Source organism: Lissotriton helveticus, chromosome 12 (genome assembly GCF_964261635.1).
Source record: "Lissotriton helveticus chromosome 12, aLisHel1.1, whole genome shotgun sequence".
Taxonomy (NCBI): Eukaryota; Metazoa; Chordata; class Amphibia; order Caudata; family Salamandridae; genus Lissotriton; species Lissotriton helveticus.
Genome location: NC_136073.1, coordinates 846,574,040 through 846,595,377, shown reverse-complemented (window position 1 = coordinate 846,595,377; position 21,338 = coordinate 846,574,040). Strand labels below are relative to the sequence as shown.

The 21,338-nt window shown below is 48.7% G+C and overlaps 1 protein-coding gene across 1 annotated transcript in view; it reads right to left on the bottom strand.

Moving 5' to 3' along the window:
- The window catches only part of MEX3D (mex-3 RNA binding family member D), a 29,115-nt gene extending 11,513 nt beyond the window's left edge, over nucleotides 1-17,602 (bottom strand). Inside the window, exon 1 of the mRNA XM_078668815.1 lies at nucleotides 16,764-17,602. Within this exon, the coding sequence (XP_078524941.1) occupies nucleotides 16,764-17,274 (511 nt within the window). The 5' untranslated portion in view covers nucleotides 17,275-17,602. The remainder of the gene's footprint in view (nucleotides 1-16,763) is intronic.
- Between the last annotated feature and the right edge of the window lie 3,736 nt (nucleotides 17,603-21,338).

The window sequence follows — 21,338 nt, the reverse complement described above, 5'->3', positions numbered from 1 at the left end:
GCCCCCAAGAACCCGAGAGACTCTGAGTCTCGAAAAATCGAGGGCAAGACCCCGAAAGCGCCGACGCCAAAAAAGGCGGCGTCCGCGACTACTCCCAGGCCCAGCGGATCCTCAGAGAAGGAGTCCCCGGCGCCGAGAGCTGCTGATCAGCAGAAGACGTCGAAAATCGTCCCCGAAAAGGATCGATCGACGAGGGAGAAAGACCCGAAACTGTCGACGACGACCAGAGACCCGATATCCGGTTCGACGTCGAAAACTTCGACTCCGAGAGGCACGGCGACGAGCCATCCGTCGAAGAGAGCGGCGGAACCATCCGACGCGGAACACGCGGCCGAGATGGAAAAGAAAAGAAGGCGCCTCGAGGCAGAAATGGAGAACTTCATGCAGCGGAAAAAAGATTTCGACGCAAGGATGAAGGCCTTCACGATCCCTCACAAGACCAAGCCACCAGTGCTGGAGGCGGTCGAGGAGGAAGAAGAAGAGGTCGCCGAAGTCACCGAGCAAGACCAGGACGTCGAGGTGTTCGACGACCAGGAGGAGTACGAGAATCCCCACGAGAGCTACAGCTATGGGGAGGAAGATGAGGGCAGGACAGACACAGAGTCGGCGCCCTATGACCTTCAGGAGGTAGATTACATCGATGTCGACACCGACAGCCCGGAGGAGGTGGTCGACACCTACCCCTCGAGGCCCTCGCCGCCGGACGACATCGGGGCCTACAACGCGGTGATACAATCTGCCGCAGCAGCTTTCAAGCTCAAGCTCGACGAAGAGAAGCAGAAAGCAGACTTCCTTCTGGAAACATTGCTCCCAACACAAACGAGGAGCCAGTTCCTCCCGATGCTCGAGAGCGTCTTGGCTCAGGGGAAGGAAGCTTTCAGGGAGCCCGCAACATGCAAGGCAGTAACTCCCAGAACTGAGAAGAAGTACAAGCATGCCGCAAAGGACCCGGCCTACATTCAGGGCACGGTCTCCGCAGACTCCATTATCACGGCCACAGCAAGGAGGAGGGCTAACGTACCCACTACCTCGGGCCCGCCACCGGATAAAGAGAGCAAAAGGATGGATCTGGTGGGCAGAAGGATCGAACGGAATGCCGCGACCCACTGGCGCATGGCTAATTCCAACGCCCTGGTAAACAGACACATGTACCAAATCATGGAGGGACTGGGGCAGTTGGTGAAGGACTTGCCCCAGGATGCCAAGCAGAAAGCCGAAAAGCTAATTGAAGAGGGGAAGAATGCTGCAAATTCTTGCCTTAAGACGGCCCTGGATGGGGCAGACACCGCCAGCAGGCTCATGATGATGGGCGTCACGGAAAGGAGACACGCCTGGCTCAGGATATCCGGTTTCAAACCGGAGGTGCAACACAGCATCCTGAACACACCATTCAACGGCAGTACGCTTTTCGGACAAACAGTTGATGAGCAACTCAGCCAACTTAAGAAGGATAACGAAACAGCAAGATCCATGGGAGCATTGCAGTTCAGAGGGAACAAGAGGGGCACCCCGTCACGGAGGCCCGGCGGAAGAGGCGGAAACCAGCCAGGTACATCACACCAGGCTTTCCAGCAAACGCACCAGGCAGACTCGCAGGGTCAGCAGGGCCATCAGAAACAGCCCTGGCAGTACCAACAAAGAGGCCAGTCCTTTCGAGGGAGAAATGGACGGGGACAAAATAGAAGAGGGGGCCAGCAGCCCACCTCCAAGTGACTTCAAAAAAAATCCGTGTGCCCACCCACAAAAAAGATCCCAGGGGGCAGCACGTACAGATGGGTCAAGACAAACTAGACACCTACGACCACAGGACACCAGTGGGAGGAAGATTAAGATTCCACCTCCAGGAGTGGAGAGGAATCACATCAGACAAATGGATCCTCAACATTATCCAATTCGGATACTGCATAGAGTTGGAGGCGAGGCCAACAAACAGAAAACCAAGAAGAAAGCCGCTAGCAAGCAAGCAGCTGCAGTGCCTTCAGGAAGAAGCAAAAGAACTCCTGCAGAAGCAGGCCATAGAAAGGGTACCCTTCAAGGAAAGAAACACAGGAGTATACTCAACATACTTCCTGGTACCAAAAGTAGACGAGACAATGAGGCCCATTCTCGATTTACGGTTCGTGAACAAATTCATAAGAACGCAAAAATTCAAAATGACCTCCCTGCAAGAGGTGCTCCCACAGTTGCAGACCGGGGACTTCATGGTCACTATAGACCTCAAAGACGCATACCTGCACATCCCAATGAACAGGAAGCACAAGCACATGCTCAGGTTCACCGTCGGAGAAAGCCACTACCAGTTCACGACACTGGCCTTCGGTCTAAAATCGGCACCAAGAGTTTTCACAAAGTGCCTCGCAGCAGTCGCAGCGCACCTAAGAAGGCAGGGAATACATGTATACCCTTACCTGGACGACTGGCTGGTGAAAGCAAACTCATACCAGAAATGCAAGCTGCACGCACATACAGTGACCAGCACGCTCATAAACCTGGGGTTCTCCATCCATTGGAAGAAATCATCAATGGAGCCGGAACAAGTGAAGATCTTCCTGGGAGCACAGATCAACACCTTACAGGGCAAGGTGTTCCCCAGCGAGAAGAGGGCGAGGGCGCTGGTGAAGGAAACTCGCCTCTACCGGAAGGGACAAGCTCGGACAGTGAGGACGGCGAGCAAGATCATGGGGATGATGGCATCATGCATCCACCTGGTACCGAATGTACGACTCCACATGAGACCCATTCAAGAATGGCTACAGGAGCAATGGTCACAAGCTACAGGCAGTTGGGAGGATCTAGTGGTGGTAACGCACGCAGTGCAGAAGGAGATGACATGGTGGACCATGGAGAACATAGCAAGGGGAAAGCCTCTAACGCCCCCAACGCCAACAGTGACCATCACCACAGACGCATCCCTGAAGGGATGGGGCGCTCACATGGAGGAGCTCAAGGTGAGGGGACTGTGGACACCGACGGATGCCACAAAGCACATCAATTACTTAGAATTGAAGACAATCTTCCTTGCACTGAAGGCCTTTCAAACAAGACTGTACAAGCACAGGGTATTGATACAAACAGACAACACCACTGCGATGTTCTACATCAACAAGCAGGGGGGCACACAGTCCGCACCGCTTTCAACGCTGGCGCAGGAGATATGGAGATGGGCCATCCCTCTCAAGATAGACCTGCTAGCCATACACCTACCAGGGAAGGACAACATACAAGCCGATTGGCTCAGCAGGCAGACATCGGCATCCCACGAGTGGGAGCTCAATGCTCAGGAGACAAGATACCTGTTCGACAGGTGGGGGACACCATCGGTGGACCTGTTTGCCACACGCCAGAATGCAAAATGCCAAAACTTCGCATCCAGGCAGCCCGAGGAGGGGACACTGGGGAATGCCCTATGGATAGATTGGTCAAGGACATTTGCCTACGCCTTTCCCCCGATACCACTGATGCACAGAGTACTGAGCAAGTGCAGAGCGAGCAACATGACACTGATACTGGTCGCACCGCAGTGGGCGAGGCAGACCTGGTACTCGCAGATCATGGAGATGACACAGTGTGCACCCCACAGATTCAGCAGGAGGAAAGATCTACTGTCCATGCAGAACGGAGAGGTACTGCATCCAGAGCCAGAGAGCATGAGCCTAGTAGCGTGGCTCCTGAGGACATAGAGTTCGCACATTTGAGACTACCAGAAAGCACCCTGAGGGTACTTCGGGAGGCACGAAGGCCCAGCACTCGAAAGTGCTACGTTGCGAAATGGAAAAGATTCACAATATGGTGCAGACAGGAAAGACTCCACAATAAGATGAAGAGGGACTCCACAGTGCTAAGGTACCTGACGCACTTACTGGAGAAGAACCTTAGCTCATCCTCGTTAAGAGTTCACTTGGCAGCGATAGTAGCCTACACAAGGGGAGAAACGTGCAGGAGCTTCTTCACATCACAGGTGGTGAAGAGATTCCTAGAAGGAGCGAAAAGGATCGCACCACCCAAGCGGGTGCCGCCACCTGCATGGAACTTGAACACAGTCCTAACGGAACTCATGAAAGAGCCCTTTGAACCACTTCACAAGGCCTCCCTAAAGATGCTAACTATGAAAACAGCCTTCCTGGTTGCGATAACGTCCTTACGCAGAGTAAGCGAGCTTCAAGCGCTGACGCTACAAGAACCATACATACAAATACACAACGATAGAGTTGTGATGAGGACTGACCCACACTTCATGCCGAAGGTGGTATCCAATTTTCACATGAACCAGTCTATACAGATACCGAGTTTTTTCCAAAAACCCACAACCAGCGCAGAGAGAGCTCTGCACACCCTGGACGCCAGAAGGGCAGTCATGCACTACATTGAAAGGACAAAGGGGCACAGGAAAACGAAACAGTTTTTTGTGTCCTTCGCAAACAGCTTCATGGGCAAAGCAGTAACCAAAAGGACCATTGCACGATGGATCGCACAAACAATCCAACTCTGCCACAAACGGGCAGGACAGGAACTGGCTGAGGGGACACGTGCCCACTCCACCAGGAAGAAGGGCGCTACAATAGCCTTCCTGGCTAACACACCCATAGAGGACATATGCCTGGCGGCAACATGGGCTTCGGTGCACACGTTCACGAAGCACTACTGTGTGGACATACAAATGAACAAGGAAGCTCAAGTGGGACAGAAGGTGCTACAGCACATATTCAACACCCAACGCTCATCTTCCACCCAGCCGCCACAGAGATGAGAAACCGCTACAAAATCTATGCACAGCATAGTGAATCCAGAAAGATTCACGCTGCAAAACGAATAGTTTTCTTACCTGTCGGTGTAGTTTTGCAGCTTGAAGATCTTTCTGGATTCACTAGCGAACCCACCCACCTCCGCCAGAAAGATGAGGCTGGAGAGAGAAGAGGTGGTTAACTAAAGAATAGACTTTGAAAATACAAAGCGGTAAATACAAACTAAGAAGAACATTGCCATTACTTCGGAAACGAAAGAAACACGGAAAAAAAGAACCCGAAGATGGCGCCCAAGAGTGGGAGCTTCCGCAGGAAGCATGCCGACGTCACCGGAAATACACCCAAAGGGGGTGTGACGCCGACGCCCACCTGGGCAAAGAGAAAAAAAAAAAAAAAAACAAAGAAAAGACTACGAATCCGGACCCAACCACAAGACCGCGGAATAATGCACAGCATAGTGAATCCAGAAAGATCTTCAAGCTGCAAAACTACACCGACAGGTAAGAAAACTATTCGTTAAGTTCTCTTTTCAATGCATTAGAACAGGAGTTTTGACACATAGATATTAAGAATTTGTGGGATAAAACTGGAGAACAGAAGCAAGTCTGGTGGCAGCGAGATGGGACCAGGTGGAAAGGCAGGTCTGAGGTGGAGCGGGTAGTGTGTGGAAGAAGTGCCGGGATAGGTGTTCTCAGGGGGGGTTGAGGCGTAGGATAAATGAAGAGATGCTGCAGGCCTGCCAGCGGTGATGCAGGGAATAAATGAAAGACTGGACAGAGTGGGTTAAGCAAAGTTTCAGAAGTGTAGAAGCATTGCAGGGGTGCCTTCTGGATGACTGGCGAGGTGGAGTCTGCACAACAACAAGTAACAAGCTGCCCTCCACATATGGAGGACGATGCACCTATAAGCCTTCATTTCACAGACTGGGGTAGTGGTCCAAGATGAGATCGCGGAGGGTAAGTGGAGGGTGGATTGGAAATCAGGTTCTCACGCGCAGACTTCTGTGTTATTGAGCAGGCCTCAGAATGATTACTTGTCCAAGTACTTTACACGCTGAAAGAGACTAAATACACTATTCAGAGAATGCAAATTTAGCAAAAGAACAAACTTTTAGATAAGATAGCAATCAATAAACCAAAATGTAAAATCTTGCCAGGAAAAAGTTTAGCCAATAAGCTTTGTGAAGAAACTCAAATTTAGAAGGATAACCGTTCTTTATGTATCAGACAAATAGCTGGGTCAGTGAGAAAAGAAAACAAATAAAACGAAATGCAGTCTTTCACTCTGTACTAAACCATCAGATCTTACTTAATGCAATTCATAGAGAACACATTAGATAGTTAAAAAGGCGGGTGAGAACTATGCAGAGACATTGCTGAGCCCAGAATGTAGAGCTGGGCAGCTAATTTCATTTGGAAGAGATAACGGTGCTTGATAAGTTAATTAACTCATCCTAGCTCAAACGGTTGCCCTTCAGCAGACCATTAGAGGTGTATACATTTGGCAGTGACGAAAAGAAGTGGGGGCTTTTTGAAGATATTATGGGGGTGTAGGTAGCCTTTGCCAATTCCCAGGCTGCATTAATTTTAGTTCAGTTGAGCCAGTCTCAGATTCATTGTATTATGCAGGGTGCAGTTTCAATATGATGGGCTGCAGTAGGTGAACTTATTGCACCCACACTTTGGGATGAGATTTCAAAGGATGTGACTTTGGCTACAAATCCACACCGGGATTGAAGCTGAAGAACTTTTTTTAAATCATAATTCACCTTTTGCCTAATCCAAATAACTGCAAATTTCTGTTAACCTAAAAATCGGAGTTTTAGTTTAAAATTTCTCCTACCTTAGTCTGAAGGTTGCAAGTCAACGCATAGCTTTTTTCTCTAAATTAATGCAAATCCTAAGTAATGGCTTAAGGAACATAACTTTAGGTTTTATTTGTTGAAGTTTTCTACGAAATAAATACATTTAACTTGTTTCAGAAAAGAAATGAACAAATCCCTTATTGAAACTTTTCAGGATAATTGCAGTGCCTAAAGTCCTACATTTTTTTTTTCTTGAAGTGCAGTAATTGAAGTCAATTTCTTTCATCCATACACCAAGCCTCAGGTTTGGGAGTTATTTTGCTATTTCTAACCCCCTCACACCCAAGCAGTCTGTTCCATAACGGCTGAATTGAGAAACTTGCCCCAGAGTTTTTGGCTTCACTGTGGACCAGTCCAATCAGACTGGATTGGGCTTCAACCACCAAGATGAGACGCCCTTTTTTCCTCGCCAACTCTTGGAGGAGAGGCTCATACGCACTTCTGTGGGGCTGCCGGTCTCCCCTAAAGCGGAATGTTTGATTATTATTTTAATCAAACAAAGGCATAATGGAACTTGCACCCTGGCGTGGGCTCAGTCTTCGCAGACTTCTAGAGGGTCCCCCTATCCATCTAGCATTACCATGAAAACATATCGAACTAAACCAGGTACGTTCCTGAGAAAGTCCGCATTACAGAAAGAAGCGAACTGCACTGTAAAGGTTTATTACGGCCCATGGTGGCTATTGTGCCTGGAAGCTGGCTTCTATAGATCTGCAAAACTTTTGTTGATCTAGAAAGACTATGACATTGTCTCTGGTCCTCCTTGGACAGAACCTTGCCCATGGAAGTAAATTCCACGAGTGCCTAAAATGATTTTTTTTTTCTTTTTTAACAATTGGTCAGCCAGAAAGACCATGTGCAGAAAAACGTGAACTGCAGAAAAACCCATGAAAGAACTATTCATGACCAGTTTGAACATTCGCTGGATGGAAGTAACTGATGTTTGAAGCATGCGCAGAACCCAGCGGCGAGACATACACATGAACCAAAGAACGTGCGCAGCTTGACGTAAAGGGACAATGTTCTGCACCTTGTAGTATGCAAAAAGAACAATTGATGGACAGAACGTTGAGCAACATCAAACATTCACCCCAGTGGAGATCTGGGCCTAAATCTATTTTTTTGCTCGTGCCATTTCAGTTTAAACCCAGCCATATTGAAATCAGTCTTGACCAACAGTGCAGCCCGAACAGCCAAGCCAGGTCCTGCCTGGACCAGAATCAAGCATCCCGAGACTGGTTTCGTTGTTTCACCGCTCATCAGCCATGCTAGCGTAACTCCAGTGGCTTGTCTAGCACGTGATGTCTGGGTCTAAACTGGGGTTGCATGGTGAGCAAAAGAACTGTGGATTTAACCCAGATCTCTTGACTGGGGGTGCATGTTTGATTTGATCTGCATTCAGTCAATCATCTGCGCCTTTTGCTTTCTCGCCCTAAGTGCGCCGGGTATGCCCAGACATTTGTTCCGGGTTCTCAGGGTCGCTGGATCCAAGGTAGCCTGGCTGATGAGGGTTAATGCCCCAAAACCGGTCCAAGGATGCTTGTTTCCGGTCTAGGGAGGACGTGACTTTGCAGTTAGGACTGGACTGTTCCAATGAGGAGCAGGGTCAAGACTGATTTGCATATGGCTGGGTCTAAACTGGGGTGGCATAGTGAGAAAAACAATGGATTTAACCCCGATCTCTTGACTGGGGAAGAAAGTTTGATTTGCTCTGCATTCCGTCCATCAACTGCATGTCTTCTGCTTTCTGCACCTTGACGTAGGCAGATGACCACTAGCTAGTGTAATACATTTTGATATTTCCACAGTTACTTGCCCTTTCTCACATCGGAGGAGGAGTTGGCATGCTTATGCAAATACCAGGCCAAGGACAAGTTCCTGGAGGTCTCACTCTCTCAAACCTTATCCATAATTTATCTATTCGAAATATTCATATGGTAGATTTGTATTACTGATTGTAACAGTTCCCTTGACATCAAAACGACAACATTTTAACCAGTCTTCAGGTGCTTGTAGGAAAAAAAAAAACCAAGAAAAAATAATAATAAACCACAAACACACACACGAAGGCGTGTTCTGTCTCTTGGGCACATGGCTATAAAAATCCTGGCAGCCACTAGATAGAACAACTCCCTACAGGACGCCTAGAAAGAAGAGGGGAAGGAGAGGCTACGATTGGGCAGGGACCAGAGTGATGCAGCCAATAGGAACCTGCCTGCATGATGTCACCACACTATGCAGAGCACGTCTGGGTCTAACAAAGAACAATGGAGCAGCCGGGCGGCACAGTCTTAAAACCAACAGGAGATGCTCCAAGCACCCGACCTGGAGACAAAAAGTAAAGAGGCCCCGGATTACAGGTCAGACTGGCATCTGCAGCTACTGGGAACAGAAACCTGGTACCCCTGCATCAGACAGGCCACCCAGACACCAGCTGCCACATTTAGCAGAAGCTGCCTTTCCTGGTGATGTGTGTGGAGTCTGGCATCTTAAAACTTCAGTGGGAGGAAAATTCAACAGCCTGAGAGGAGGCAGGGAAAAACCAGCAAGTGGAGGCATGCCCCGAGAGCCTTCTGCAAGTGTTGTGTTCTGCAGCCAAAACTTGACAAGAATCTCCTGCAGAATACTGGGCTGAATATGCCTCTGAAATAGACGTGTGTTTCAAAGCAAGAACCCCCACGAGGTTAAATGAAAGCACCACTATTCGGACACGTTTCGTTAGTTGAGCGTGGGCTGGCTGCACTACAGGGTCAAGATGCTGCTGCCAACATTTAAAGGTACTAGAATAAACGCCATCTGATTGGCGGCACGCGGACGGCAGGTCGATACTGCTCTACCCAGGATCGCAGAGACCTCCTGCTCAATGCATTTTAAATACTAATGCAAGACACTACTGCAGATACAAATAGTCCTCTGGAATTAGACAAATAGACCTGACAAAGGAAGTGCCTGGATGTTGCATTTCACTTAAGCAGCCCGATGAGGTCAGCACCATTGGAGCCTCCGCCTTGTAAATACAAGCATTGGCAAAGTCAATAGGCGTGGCTTCCATTTTTGAGTTCTGACTAAAACATCAAAAGCCTGCTGTAGAGAGACAAAAAAATGGTTCTTGTAAAACGCATGGGTTAAGCAATGGGTCACTGGGTATATTTTAAAGATTTGTTAACAGGTCGTGAAGACAGTTTTGCTTCATAGCGAAGCATAAAAGGCAGATGCTTTGAAGGTGTTCCAAGAACCCCAAAGAAACCAACCCAAAGCCTCCTGTGTGCCCACAACACCGCCCTATGACATGCCTATACCTTTCCATACATACTCGTCACACCACCTCACTAGGCCCATCATGACAGTATTATGAAAGAGCCAGATTGCCACTCAAGGGTTCAAAATCTGCCTACAATGCCCTCATTCTTGCAAGATTTCATGTCAATTATTTACACTTTGTGTATGCAACAATCCTTGTGGCTCTGAAAAACCTTGCATGAATCCGGCCCTCTCGACTCCAATGTTAGTTACAGGCGCTATACACCAGCTACATGCACCAACCCTTTAAAAGGCCCCTAAAAGTCAGACTTGCCGTAATACTTCCTCTCCTGCATCACAAAGCAGGCATTGGTAAAGCCAATGGGTCTCACCTGTAGGCTTTGACAAAGCAAGGGTATTGGCTTTACCAATGCTGTCCCACATTGGTGGAAACAGTAAAGTAATTTACATATTGCTGTCGCTCACCACTAGCAAAAACGTATTCATTTTTAAAGGGTGGTTATGCACACGTGCCAGTCATCACACATGAGCACGCAAATATCAAGACCCTATAGCAGACCCAATCGCCATGCATACGCAAGTGGCCATTTTGGTTTGCTTTAATTCACTATTCCAAGATAGCAGCTACTCATCTAGAAAAATAAATAAGTGTACAAAAGGGTTGTTTTAAAGACCCACTTGCACGAACTGCTTTAAGGGGAAAAAAGCAGTTTAAACTAGGGCTAGCTATTAAAGTACACAAAGGGATGGCAAAGAGCTGTACTCCAGAGGTGGGATAAACAATAAGTTAAGAAAGCCCTTAAATAAGCTTTCTAATGAAATATTAAGAGAGCCAATCAATGAGCTTATCCAAAGTTCACTTTAAGTTTTGGTATGGTCCACAATAGGTCGTCTCAACACAAGACTGCTTGTAACGAAAAAAAATTATAAAAGAAAAATAATTCAATTGACACTTGTGCAGAGGCTACAACTATGTTTAGCAAGTCTATTAATCTTTACAGTTACACATATCGAGGGAATGTTCTACTAACTTCAATAAAATAATGTTGCAAAACAGACTCTGCATCTCTTTAAGGAATTAAGACCTACAGATGCACTCAAGCTGGACAGCCTAAAGCAAATAAAGCCAGCAAATAGAAAGCCAGCAAATGTGATGTACAAGCCACAAAGCCAATGGTAAGCAATGGGCAGAATACATTCCTAGGTCAGCTTTCTGAATCTCCCCAAAACGTCTTTAGCAAACCAGACAGCTGTGCGGTAGGCTGCGACCTAGAATGTGGGCTTCTGTACCAAAAGGTTAGGTAATTTGACAACATTTACAAGGAACTGCAAGGCATTGGTCTACCATGATTACCCCCACACAACATTTAGGCTACTCTGAGATGAGTAGAGTCCTGTGGCCTTGGATTACCCGCCTCGGCCTTGATTCATGGGAGACTTCAAGTCCAAAGCAAAACCGCCTTTTCAATGCTATAACTGCAGCAGAGTCTGCAGTCTTCAGAAATCACTACTACTAAATTGTCTTCCGCCAAACAGTGAATACAGCCAAAACTGCAAAACTGAGGTATGAAACATAGTAAGTATTGAATAAATGTTTAGACTGATCCTTTTTTAAAGGATACAATAGTTCATGCACTGCCCAAGCTTTAAAAATGATGTTCCATGTCCTCAGACATCACCCAAGCCCAAAAAAGCACAAGCAAAGGCAAGGAATTAACTGAAGGACTATTGCCCCAGAAGATTATTTATATAACGAAGACTATCCTGTCCTTTAGACACCCAATTACTAGAGGAATGCAGTGGATCAAGAGGTCATTTAATTCAACCACCCTAATTTCAGTGATTAATCAGTCCACTCTCAAAAGACAGTTTCTTAGGAGAGCCTCACCTGAAAATGCTCTACTAATCATTTTAAATGCTGTGTAGAGAACTCTACGCCATCCACTTCCAACTCCCCCTACACTTGTGGCTTACAGAGAACTTGCACGCAAGGAAAAAGACAGGATGAAAATGTTGAGCAGCAACTGAAGAACGCCCCAGACGATCAGCAAATACAAGGGTATGGTCTTAAAGTAGAAACCGCGCTGATTCGTAATACGTTCCCGATCACCAGGCAGAAGAGCGTTAGACCAGTTCAAAGTACACACACCAAAGAGGTCCTACACAACATTTTTCAGCTGCAGCATAAAATTTAGTTAGTTCGGGTTCTGAAATTGTAGAGAAGACACGACAGTGGACCATAATTTGCCATCAAAGCTATTGGATTTGCAAAACACCTCAGATGCCTACGAGTGATGGGCTGAAAAAATAACCCAGCTTGCAGGATTCGCTGGCAAAAATGGCTGTGGGGATAAGTCCCAATCAATGATCAGAGTAGAAAAAGTCCACGCGTCAGAGTAGCTCTGTCCTTCAAAAACATCAAGGTGAGCCAAGAGAAACCCGCTATGTACAAAGATCATTTCAGCCTCTGGGGTAGCAATCAGCAAATTGGTGATATTTCACTGGCAATGAGATCCACATAGGGCCTACTGAAATCACTAGTCCAATTACAGGACCAGAAAGGTCCCAAACTAGGAACATTAGGCAGAACTTAATGGCTTTGTCACTTTGCAGAATCGGATCACTAAAATAACTGCATTCCATCCCCTATTCCGGCTAGCAGTTACACTTACAGTCCCTCACAGGTAAAGGTTCGTATTTAAAGCTTAAGTACTACGGATAAGCAGTTGTGTGTATGCCTCGCATCAAGAGTGGCAGCAACCTGCTAGCAGGGAAGCTACACGGTTATTTGTTACACTGCGGACAGTCCAAGGCTATCAGGGCCAAATTGAATCAAAAACGCTACATACGCCACTTGACCATCAATTTTGCGGCATACAATCCCACATCTTCAAATTACGAGCAATAAATAGACTATAACTATACACAAAAGGAGATGCTCCTCCCATGCTGGAAACCTATGGCAAATTTGTTACACCCGAGTTACACTTTCAATAGGATGTAGGCCCCCTATCCCACACAAAGTGGCATGCTTCATTACTGAAGTCACCACACCTCACCAGCAAACGAGACACTCCGCGGGATAGGCCAGAGATCTTTCTCAGCGCGTTGTAGGTATCATTAGTCATGAACAGGCCCCTGTACAGCTAAAAGGATATCTACTGACGCTTCCTATACTTTTTTATTAAGTGCAATATTAAAAATTAAAAGTGGAAAACAGATCAAATGGCATAGGTTAGCGAAGGTGCAGACAACAGCAGAGACCAAAATACCTGCTACAACTCAGATATATAGAAGGCAGTTGTCTTCCCCCACTGGGCTTTGACACAATAACCTCCAATAGTGTGGTGTTTGTGGTCACTCGAGGGCGTAGCACCATGGGAAAGTGGCACAGAGTTGCAAACTTCTTTCAGAGCTCCGGGAGTGGTGCACTGGAATAGACCACATGCACCTCTTGCAGCCCCCCAGAAGATATTTGAAAGATAAACTGTCTGAAGCAGACCACTGCCTGCTTTTGTCAGGCAGATAGGATCTAAAAAAAAAAAAAAAGAAATGACCAAAAATGTTGGCATAGTAGATAAACTGATGCTAGTATACTTTTTTTAATAAAAGTGGTGCTTTCCCTTAACCACAAATGGTTCCCCACAGAACATGCACTACATTCAAACCCTGCATTCGCCATTGTCAATAAACCGCCTTATACCTTGGGCTCCCACTATCAGACAAATTATTCTGCCTAAAACTCAACCCAGGGAATGCCAATATTCCCTAGTCATGATACTCTGGATATTCCTCCTTACCCCATGAACATCCCCATAACAACTTTCTGTAATATTGCTATAATTACTAATACTGTACGTGTAGGCCTTGGGGCACCAGTACTGCTGCGGGCCACCTATCCGGCACTGGTGGTAGCCAACGCCATGCCTCCTGCTTCCGATGGACGTGCCCCAGCCATCACACACATGCACCGTCTCTATTCGTGGCATGTTTGACCTCTCCTGCGCCAGTTAGTTAAAGCAGATTTAACCTTGTCTGCTTCTCGTGCACTTGGGGGGTGGAGGGGAAGTGGTGAAGGCATGTCCGGGCATGGGATGGGAAGGAATCCAGATGTACTCTCTGAAGAGAGCTCTGCGGAAGCACTGCGTTTATTTACTCTGCACCAGCCGGTCCCCATTCTGAGAAGCAACTAACGGAACTGGGAATCCGATCTGTTAGAATCTGAGTAGGATGCTCAGCCCCTGCACTGGGAGTCTTTGTAGCGCCTGTACGAGGCATTGTGGCTCAGTGAGGTACCAGCTCATCGCCATCTTCTTCACAGTGAAGGATACTGAAGCGCCTAGACAGCACCTGCTGTTTTGGGAGGCGCTTCTGTAAGATGATGAATAAGCAGTGAATGCAACTCAAGACTCTGTACCACACACAAAGCCTATATGGGACAAATGGCCCAGAGCACAGCCAGGTGTGACCACCACAGTAGGGAATATGAGGCCCACGAAAAACAGACAAGTGGTTAGGTTAAACTCAAACGGGAGGCAATGCCAAGAAGATTTGGAGGGTGGCTATTCTGGAATACCGACCCCCCCCCCCCCCCCCGAAACCTTACCTAGCCTTCCTATACTCACAAGAGGTACCCCACCAATCCCTGCTCCCCCCACCCAACACCATTTTCAAGGGACCAGACATTAGCCTCAACTCCACAATATACCATTTGTGTCACTAGCGACCCCAACTTGCAGCGAACAAAGCAAGGTAACATCCTAGAGTATAAACCGTAAATAAGAGGCCTGGGGACCTAGGGTACCACCAACATGAGCACAGCACACAATCTCCTTTGGAGGAGACCTATGCCAGTCGCAGATTATGTGAATTCCATCCACTACTGGGGCAGCTGACCTCTATGACCTTGCAGGTCAGCATTGCTAGGGTGTACTCACCTTGTAGAGCCGACCCTTGATCCAATGAGGTCCATAGTCGAAACTTAAGACCAAGTGCTCTGGTGTCAGACTTGGATTTTAATTTATTTTCAGTCCGGGTGTATGAATCCCAGGACGGCTATAACAAGCACCGTTACCTTTTAGAGAAAAAAAAGGCTTTGAGGAGCAGACAAGTGCAGGCTTCCCTTCAGGTGAGAGCAAAATCCTCAGACACTACTTCAGGGAGACTACAAGATGTGTATAGGATAAATCTACTATTGTTTCATGCAGCCCCGTCATAGTTCACACTCGAATTATCACCGCCAGGTTCAGCTTTTCAGATTACTCTAACTACTTTTGATGTTCTATTGTGTCATGACAGGGTTGCAGGACAAATACTGCGAACACTGCTGGTGTGGTCTGCCTCGACAGCTGATCTTTGAGCAGTCACCCATGGACACGTTGCCTTTTAAACTTGTTTTATCATGGAACTCTTTAATGAAGTTTAAGCTTTCATGGCCATCTTACTAATGGGGCATATTTGTTCTTCATCTATGCAAAAGCTGAGAGTGATAAAGGACCTGTTCTGCACATGGTGCAGCAGAGATGTTGTCATTTTATACAATGAGCCCAATAACCCTAGAAATAGAATTCCTGTACACATGGGCGTCACGAGGGATGCACTACAGATGCATGACGTTTAGGCCAGTTTTAAGAGCACTCTAAGACATTCTAAGAGGTAGTCGTCACTTGCTTGCAAGAAGCGCTCTCCTCTCCCCCCCCCCTTGCCACCGGGGTCGAGGCAAGGAGTGCAGAGCCTGTGTCTATCAGTTACAAAAGCATCTTCTGCTTCAGACTGCATTTATTTTTTGTTGGTGGACAGCAGCAAGCCGTCATTTGCTTACTTGAGTGACTGTGCCTGCCAGGCATCTTTTAAACGTTTTCAAAGATGGGACTGTATTCAGTTCTGCAAGTGTTTGCAATAGAGGTGCTCCTGTTACTGGCTAAGAACTTTCAATCAAACTAAAATGTCTCATCTCCACGGCACAATAAAACACTTCCTACAGTTCCTGCGGTCCTTCGCTTCCTCCCCGCCAACAGGAACACCTGCCTGGGTCCCCAGCACTGAGTCAGACCTGGTCCCCCACAATCACTACACTAGAATACTAAAAGTAAAGTTAGCATACAACGTCCCAAGCCGCTATGGTTCTAGGGGGCGCCGCCCACCCTTCACCTATGAAGGAACTGAGCACCTCGTTCTGTGATGAAGGTCTCACGCCCTGCACTCGTCATATCGGTATAACAAAGGCACCCGATGGAGACAGTGGACCAAAGTAGACCCAGGCGGAGGCAGATCCAGCAGGCCGCGCGGAGGGCATGGGAAGGAACACTCACCCAATGCTGGGATGAGAGGCCCCTACAGCACGTTAAGCCAGAGATACCCACTGGTCCATAAAGTAAAATCTCAGGGGTGGGACAGGATGGAAGCAAGGACCTCGCTGGTCCAGAAAGCACAAGATCAAGGGTGGGGCAGGATGGAAACAAGGAACCCAGGCACCCATTGGCCTAGAAAGCTAAATCTAGGGGTGGGGCAGGATGGAAACAAGGACCCCAGGCACCTACTGGTCCAAAAAGCCAAATATCAAGGGTGGAAGCAAGGACTCCTTGCATGCTCAAGGGAGGGGGTGTTGATACACTGTAGGACAGGAGGATTCATAGCACAGGTAGCAGAGGGCCTTTGTCAGCTGCACCCTTCCACTTGCATGCCATGCTCAGAGACTGGAGAGGGCAGGGACCACCTGCATAGCGCAGTTAGTCCCAGGGGGGTGATGCTACTACACAGTGATGCCACAACTGGTGAAGAGGGGGATATGGCATGGGTAAGAAGTCTTGCCAGTACCCCCACGAGGGGGTCCCCTGGTGATGACAGTACCCCCACCACAGTGGAGATAGCAAAACCCTCAGCCCCCCGGTACTCGCCTTGCCGGCCCACGATCTCGGCGACGTGCTCGGAGCTGGGCACTGGCACGCACTCGGTCATGTTGACGCTCTTCTTGCGGCTGCCGATGATGCTCATCTCCAGCAGCGCGGGGCCCAGGTGCGGGTACGCGGCCCCGGGGTAGAGCTCGGCGGGGCCCTGCGGGGGGCTCCCGGGCTCCGAGCCCAGCAGCATCAGCTCCTCGTCGTCGTCGGGGGGGCCCCCCAGCTCCTGTGGCCCCGCGGGGCCCCCCGGCTCCTCCTCGTCCTCCTCCTCCAGCCCGAGCAGCGAGAGCTGCCCCAGCGCGAAGCGGAAGGCGTCCTCGGCTTCGGGGGGCTCGGGGTCCCCGGCTCCTCCGCCTCCTCCCCCGCCGCCCTTGTCTGCTTCAGCCTCGGCCCCTCCGCTGCCCCCCGGCTGCGGCTCCTCGTCCTGCGGCTCCCCGGCGGCCGGGCCCCCGAGCCTCGGGCTGCCCCCCGCCGCCGCCTCCTCCGGGTGGTAGATGGAGCTGGGCATGGCGGGGGCGCCCTCCTCCCCGGGGAGCCGGCTGGGCGCGGCGCCGGCAGGCTGGGCGGCCGCCGCGGCTCCGGCTGCTCCTTCTTCTGCTGCTGCAGTCTGGGCGGGGGTGCGCTCGCGCCGGCTCTCCGCGGCCCTCGCGCCGCCGCCGGCTCGCGCTGCTTCTCCCGGCCTCGTGCAGGCGGCGGCTCGCGCTCCTCCTGCTGCTGCCTCCTTTGTCTGCCGCCCGGCGTCCGTGTCCTCCTCCTGTTGTGTGTGTGCGAGTGCGCCGCGGTCTCGCGCGCCTCTTTCTCTGGCTCCTCAGCGCGTACACGTAGGCACGCGCCCATACATTACAATACCAAAACGCACGGGGCCGGGTGGGGGAGAAAAAAAAGAGAAAGGCGCGCGCGGGCGCGCGAGCTTCTGCGCGCTGGTTGGACGCCTGGTCTGGCCCCCGGCGCGCGCCCCACCTCCCCCCCTCCCCAGTAGGCTGGCGCGCGCCGCAGGCCCCCCCCCCCTCCTCATAGTTCCCCCCCCCACACACTTGGCCCCGCCCTCAGCGCCGCGGCTGTCAACGCGTGACACCAGCAGCAACACAACAATGGGTTCAGAGGACACGCACATGGGCAGCTGCGGCAAAGCTTTGGGGGAGGAGCCGAGTCTAGGGCACGCCCCCCGGCCACGCCTCATCCGCGAGCTGAGGTGCCATTCTGCGGCTGATCCCAGCGACTTGAGCGGTGCGGCCCGCCCCGGACACGCCCTCCCTCAGCCAATCACCGCGCAGGCTCCTCCCCCTGCAAGACAGACGGTGCCCAGAGGGCAACCTCTGCTAGTGATCGCCCTCATGTGTGGCAACCCCCCCCCCCACCCTTGGCAGACTCTACTTATTTATTTATTTATTTGATCCATTTTATATAGCGTGGATATGGCCCGAAGGCATCAGAGCGCTTTACAAGAGTAGCAGGTTACAAGTGTAGTGCTCGTTACAGTTACAATAATTACATTCGGGCATTTGCATTGGAAGATTTTTATTTATGCGTTTTAATAAAGCGTGGACTTTACCCGAATGTGTCAGAGCGCTTCTCAATAGGAACAGAGCTGATACATGAGGAGAAGATTACAAGTGAACAAATTACAAAAGCAAACGTAAAGTTACATGAGGCAAAAGTGACAATTGTGAGCAACCAAAATACAAGAGGTAGCAAACGGTGCATTACAAGAGGAAAAAGTGATATGTGTGCAGGTTACAAAAGCGTACAAAGTACAAGTAGAGGTAAGTACTGCAATATATGGCACACACTCAAACACAAGAACAAACGTTAAGTAGGCAATGGTGGCACTTGTGCAAGTATCTAAAGCAAACAAAATGTGAAAGGTAGCAAACAGTGTGTTACAAGAGAAAAGTGACATGTGCATGTTACAAAAGCGTACCAAACACAGGTACAAGGATAATACTGCCAGGACTATTGCAGCAGATTGGTCAGAGGTCGTACACAGTTCAAGCATGGCAGGGTATCAAACCGAAGGTAGATCTATCCTGGTGGAGAGAGTACTGATGATTTACCAAGCCCAGCCACCATTAGCAGTAAATCACTGCCTAGGAGCAATCATCAATAGCTAAGCCCCTTCAAGGGAATCCTACTGGTAGCATCTTACCGCACACATCCCACTAGAACCCTGCCAAACCTGACATTTCCTAATGTCCAGTCTGCACCAGCCTCCGGCTCAATCCCCATATGATACCCCATACCAGTCCGTTCGCCTCGCCCAGTCACCCAATTCCCGCTCGTCTTCAAACCACCAAGCCTACCTTGGCAGCTCTTGCCATGGTCTAGGGTACACAATACTCTAGTTAGAAATGCTTGGTTGAACCACTGCTTGAGATATACACATAGTGGGCTTTAGGTCTGTCTTTACAACCATTGGTTTTGTTTGACCAGCCTCTTTCAGCCATTGGCTTCAGACATGGTCACTTTCCTCTTGGCTTCACCAAAGCAGTAGCCATCTCTCACTTAATACAATTGGCTGTTTGGGTATACCCTTTCATCCCTCGATACAGGCGTATGAGGAATGAGTTAGTATATTAAACCCAGATCTACTGGCTTTCCCAATGCTTTATATATTATTGAGATATACTTCATACATTCAGCCATGACATATACACAATACCCCAGTAGATGCAACATGCAAAGTTCTATTATCATTCAAGGCCCCTCCCTTGCCTGTCAGTCACTGCTCAGGGCCCAACCCCTGCCAGCTACTCAAGGTGCAAACTGTCCATCTATCCTGTCTGGCCACGCATTGCTAAAAACAACAGAACTGAATACAGCAAGCGTAATTATCAGTGCTGTAATTTGATACAAACACTTCCACCAATTGTCTTTGTGCTGTGCAGGACCTGACCTAGCCAGAATACAATAAAGCATTTGGGTTTACAATTCAATACTTAAATGGCTCCCCCAGTCGGGTTCCTCCTTTTGCAAGCTGGTATTTGTAGTCCTGCATTTATGACAAGTTAAACAGGGCTACAAGTACCTGAACTTTAAACAAAAATCAGGAATTGGGAAGTGTGAGCTCTGCTCCTAGAGCTAAGCAACTGCACCACTGTCCTGCACAGGACCCTGGTGTTGTACCAGTCTCACAGGGCCTCCCCAATCCTTGCAGCCACCCACCTCACAGTCCGTAGTCTACCTCCTGCAAGCAACCCCACGCTTGATTAGGGTTGCCACCTTTCCCAGAGAAAAAAGCCATCCATTTGTTCACATTTTAAAATTCTGGCATGGTTCCATCTTTGGAAGGGAAATAACAACATGGGAAGGGCCTGCGGCTTGGTGAGATATTTTTCTGTACCACTGCTGCATAACTTTTCCAAAGTTCAAATGAATACAAAGATTTGGATCTGGAGGCCCACATCTTATAGAGTTTCAGGGGGAATCAATCCCCCAAAGCCAACAGCAATCTGAAGGTGTGACACATGAAACAGCTATAACTAAGCAATCAGTGCAGGAAAGACATTCTTGGGCTTTCTCACCATGGAAGATCGTGGACTGGCACTAATGATTTGGGGAATGTGTATTCCAAGAGATTTTACAAAACTGATTGCCATGGTGGTGCCCACCCCTCCTGTTTTTAGACAGGTACAAAATTAAATCAAAACGGAGAACCCAGTACATACATATAGCCTTTGAGCCCACAGTAGCGAGCTATACCAGCTATTAAAGGCCCGAGCCGAAGGCGAGGGACTTCAACGAGACAGCGGGACTTTAATAGCCGGTATAGCCCTGCTACGAAGGGCTATAAGGCTATTAGAACATTCTGCCACTAGAGGGCAGAATGTTCTAACAAATTAAACAAAGGGTTCTCAAAGCTCGAGGGGATATAAATCCCCTCAAGCTTCGAGAAGCCTTTGAAGAACATTAGAATGTTGCTCTGCGGGCCTTTACCGCCTGTAGAAGCAAGGAGCACTCCATTGTCTGCAATGGAGCTCCCAACATTCCAATGTTCTAATATACTTTGAAGTCTTTCGTGTCAGAAAAAACACAGTTTTTCTGGTAAAACCCTCACAGACCAGGGTTACCCCTTGGTGGCATGCTTCATCATTGGGTCAATCCCAATCCACTGCGGATCGGGGCGTGCTACAATCGATGAACTACGTGGGAGCACTCGTAGAGCGTTATATAATGAAAAAGGAGATGTATATATCAAGAAGGGGAGGGAGTGGAGAAAGTTAAAAATAACTGGCTAGTAGGTATATCTATTTTATTCCTGCGTCTAGTCGGTATGATTAAAAATTAGGGGTGATTAGGAACGCAAGGTTGGTAATGCACCTGCGGTTCTAAGGGTCAACATGTTTCAAGCCGTGCCCCTATGGCTCTTTTTCAGGACCATGGGAACCTAGTTCCTTGGTACCATCCTGTATGCTTAATCACATGAAACACGCTAATTGCATGCTATGCCACTTAGTGAAAAAAACATAAATATACCACCTATTTGGTGTTCTTTGTTTCCTGTGGAGATAAGAGAGATAGAGTAATTGAGTAGGTATCAACTTCTACATAATTCACTGCACCCGATTGTGGGCA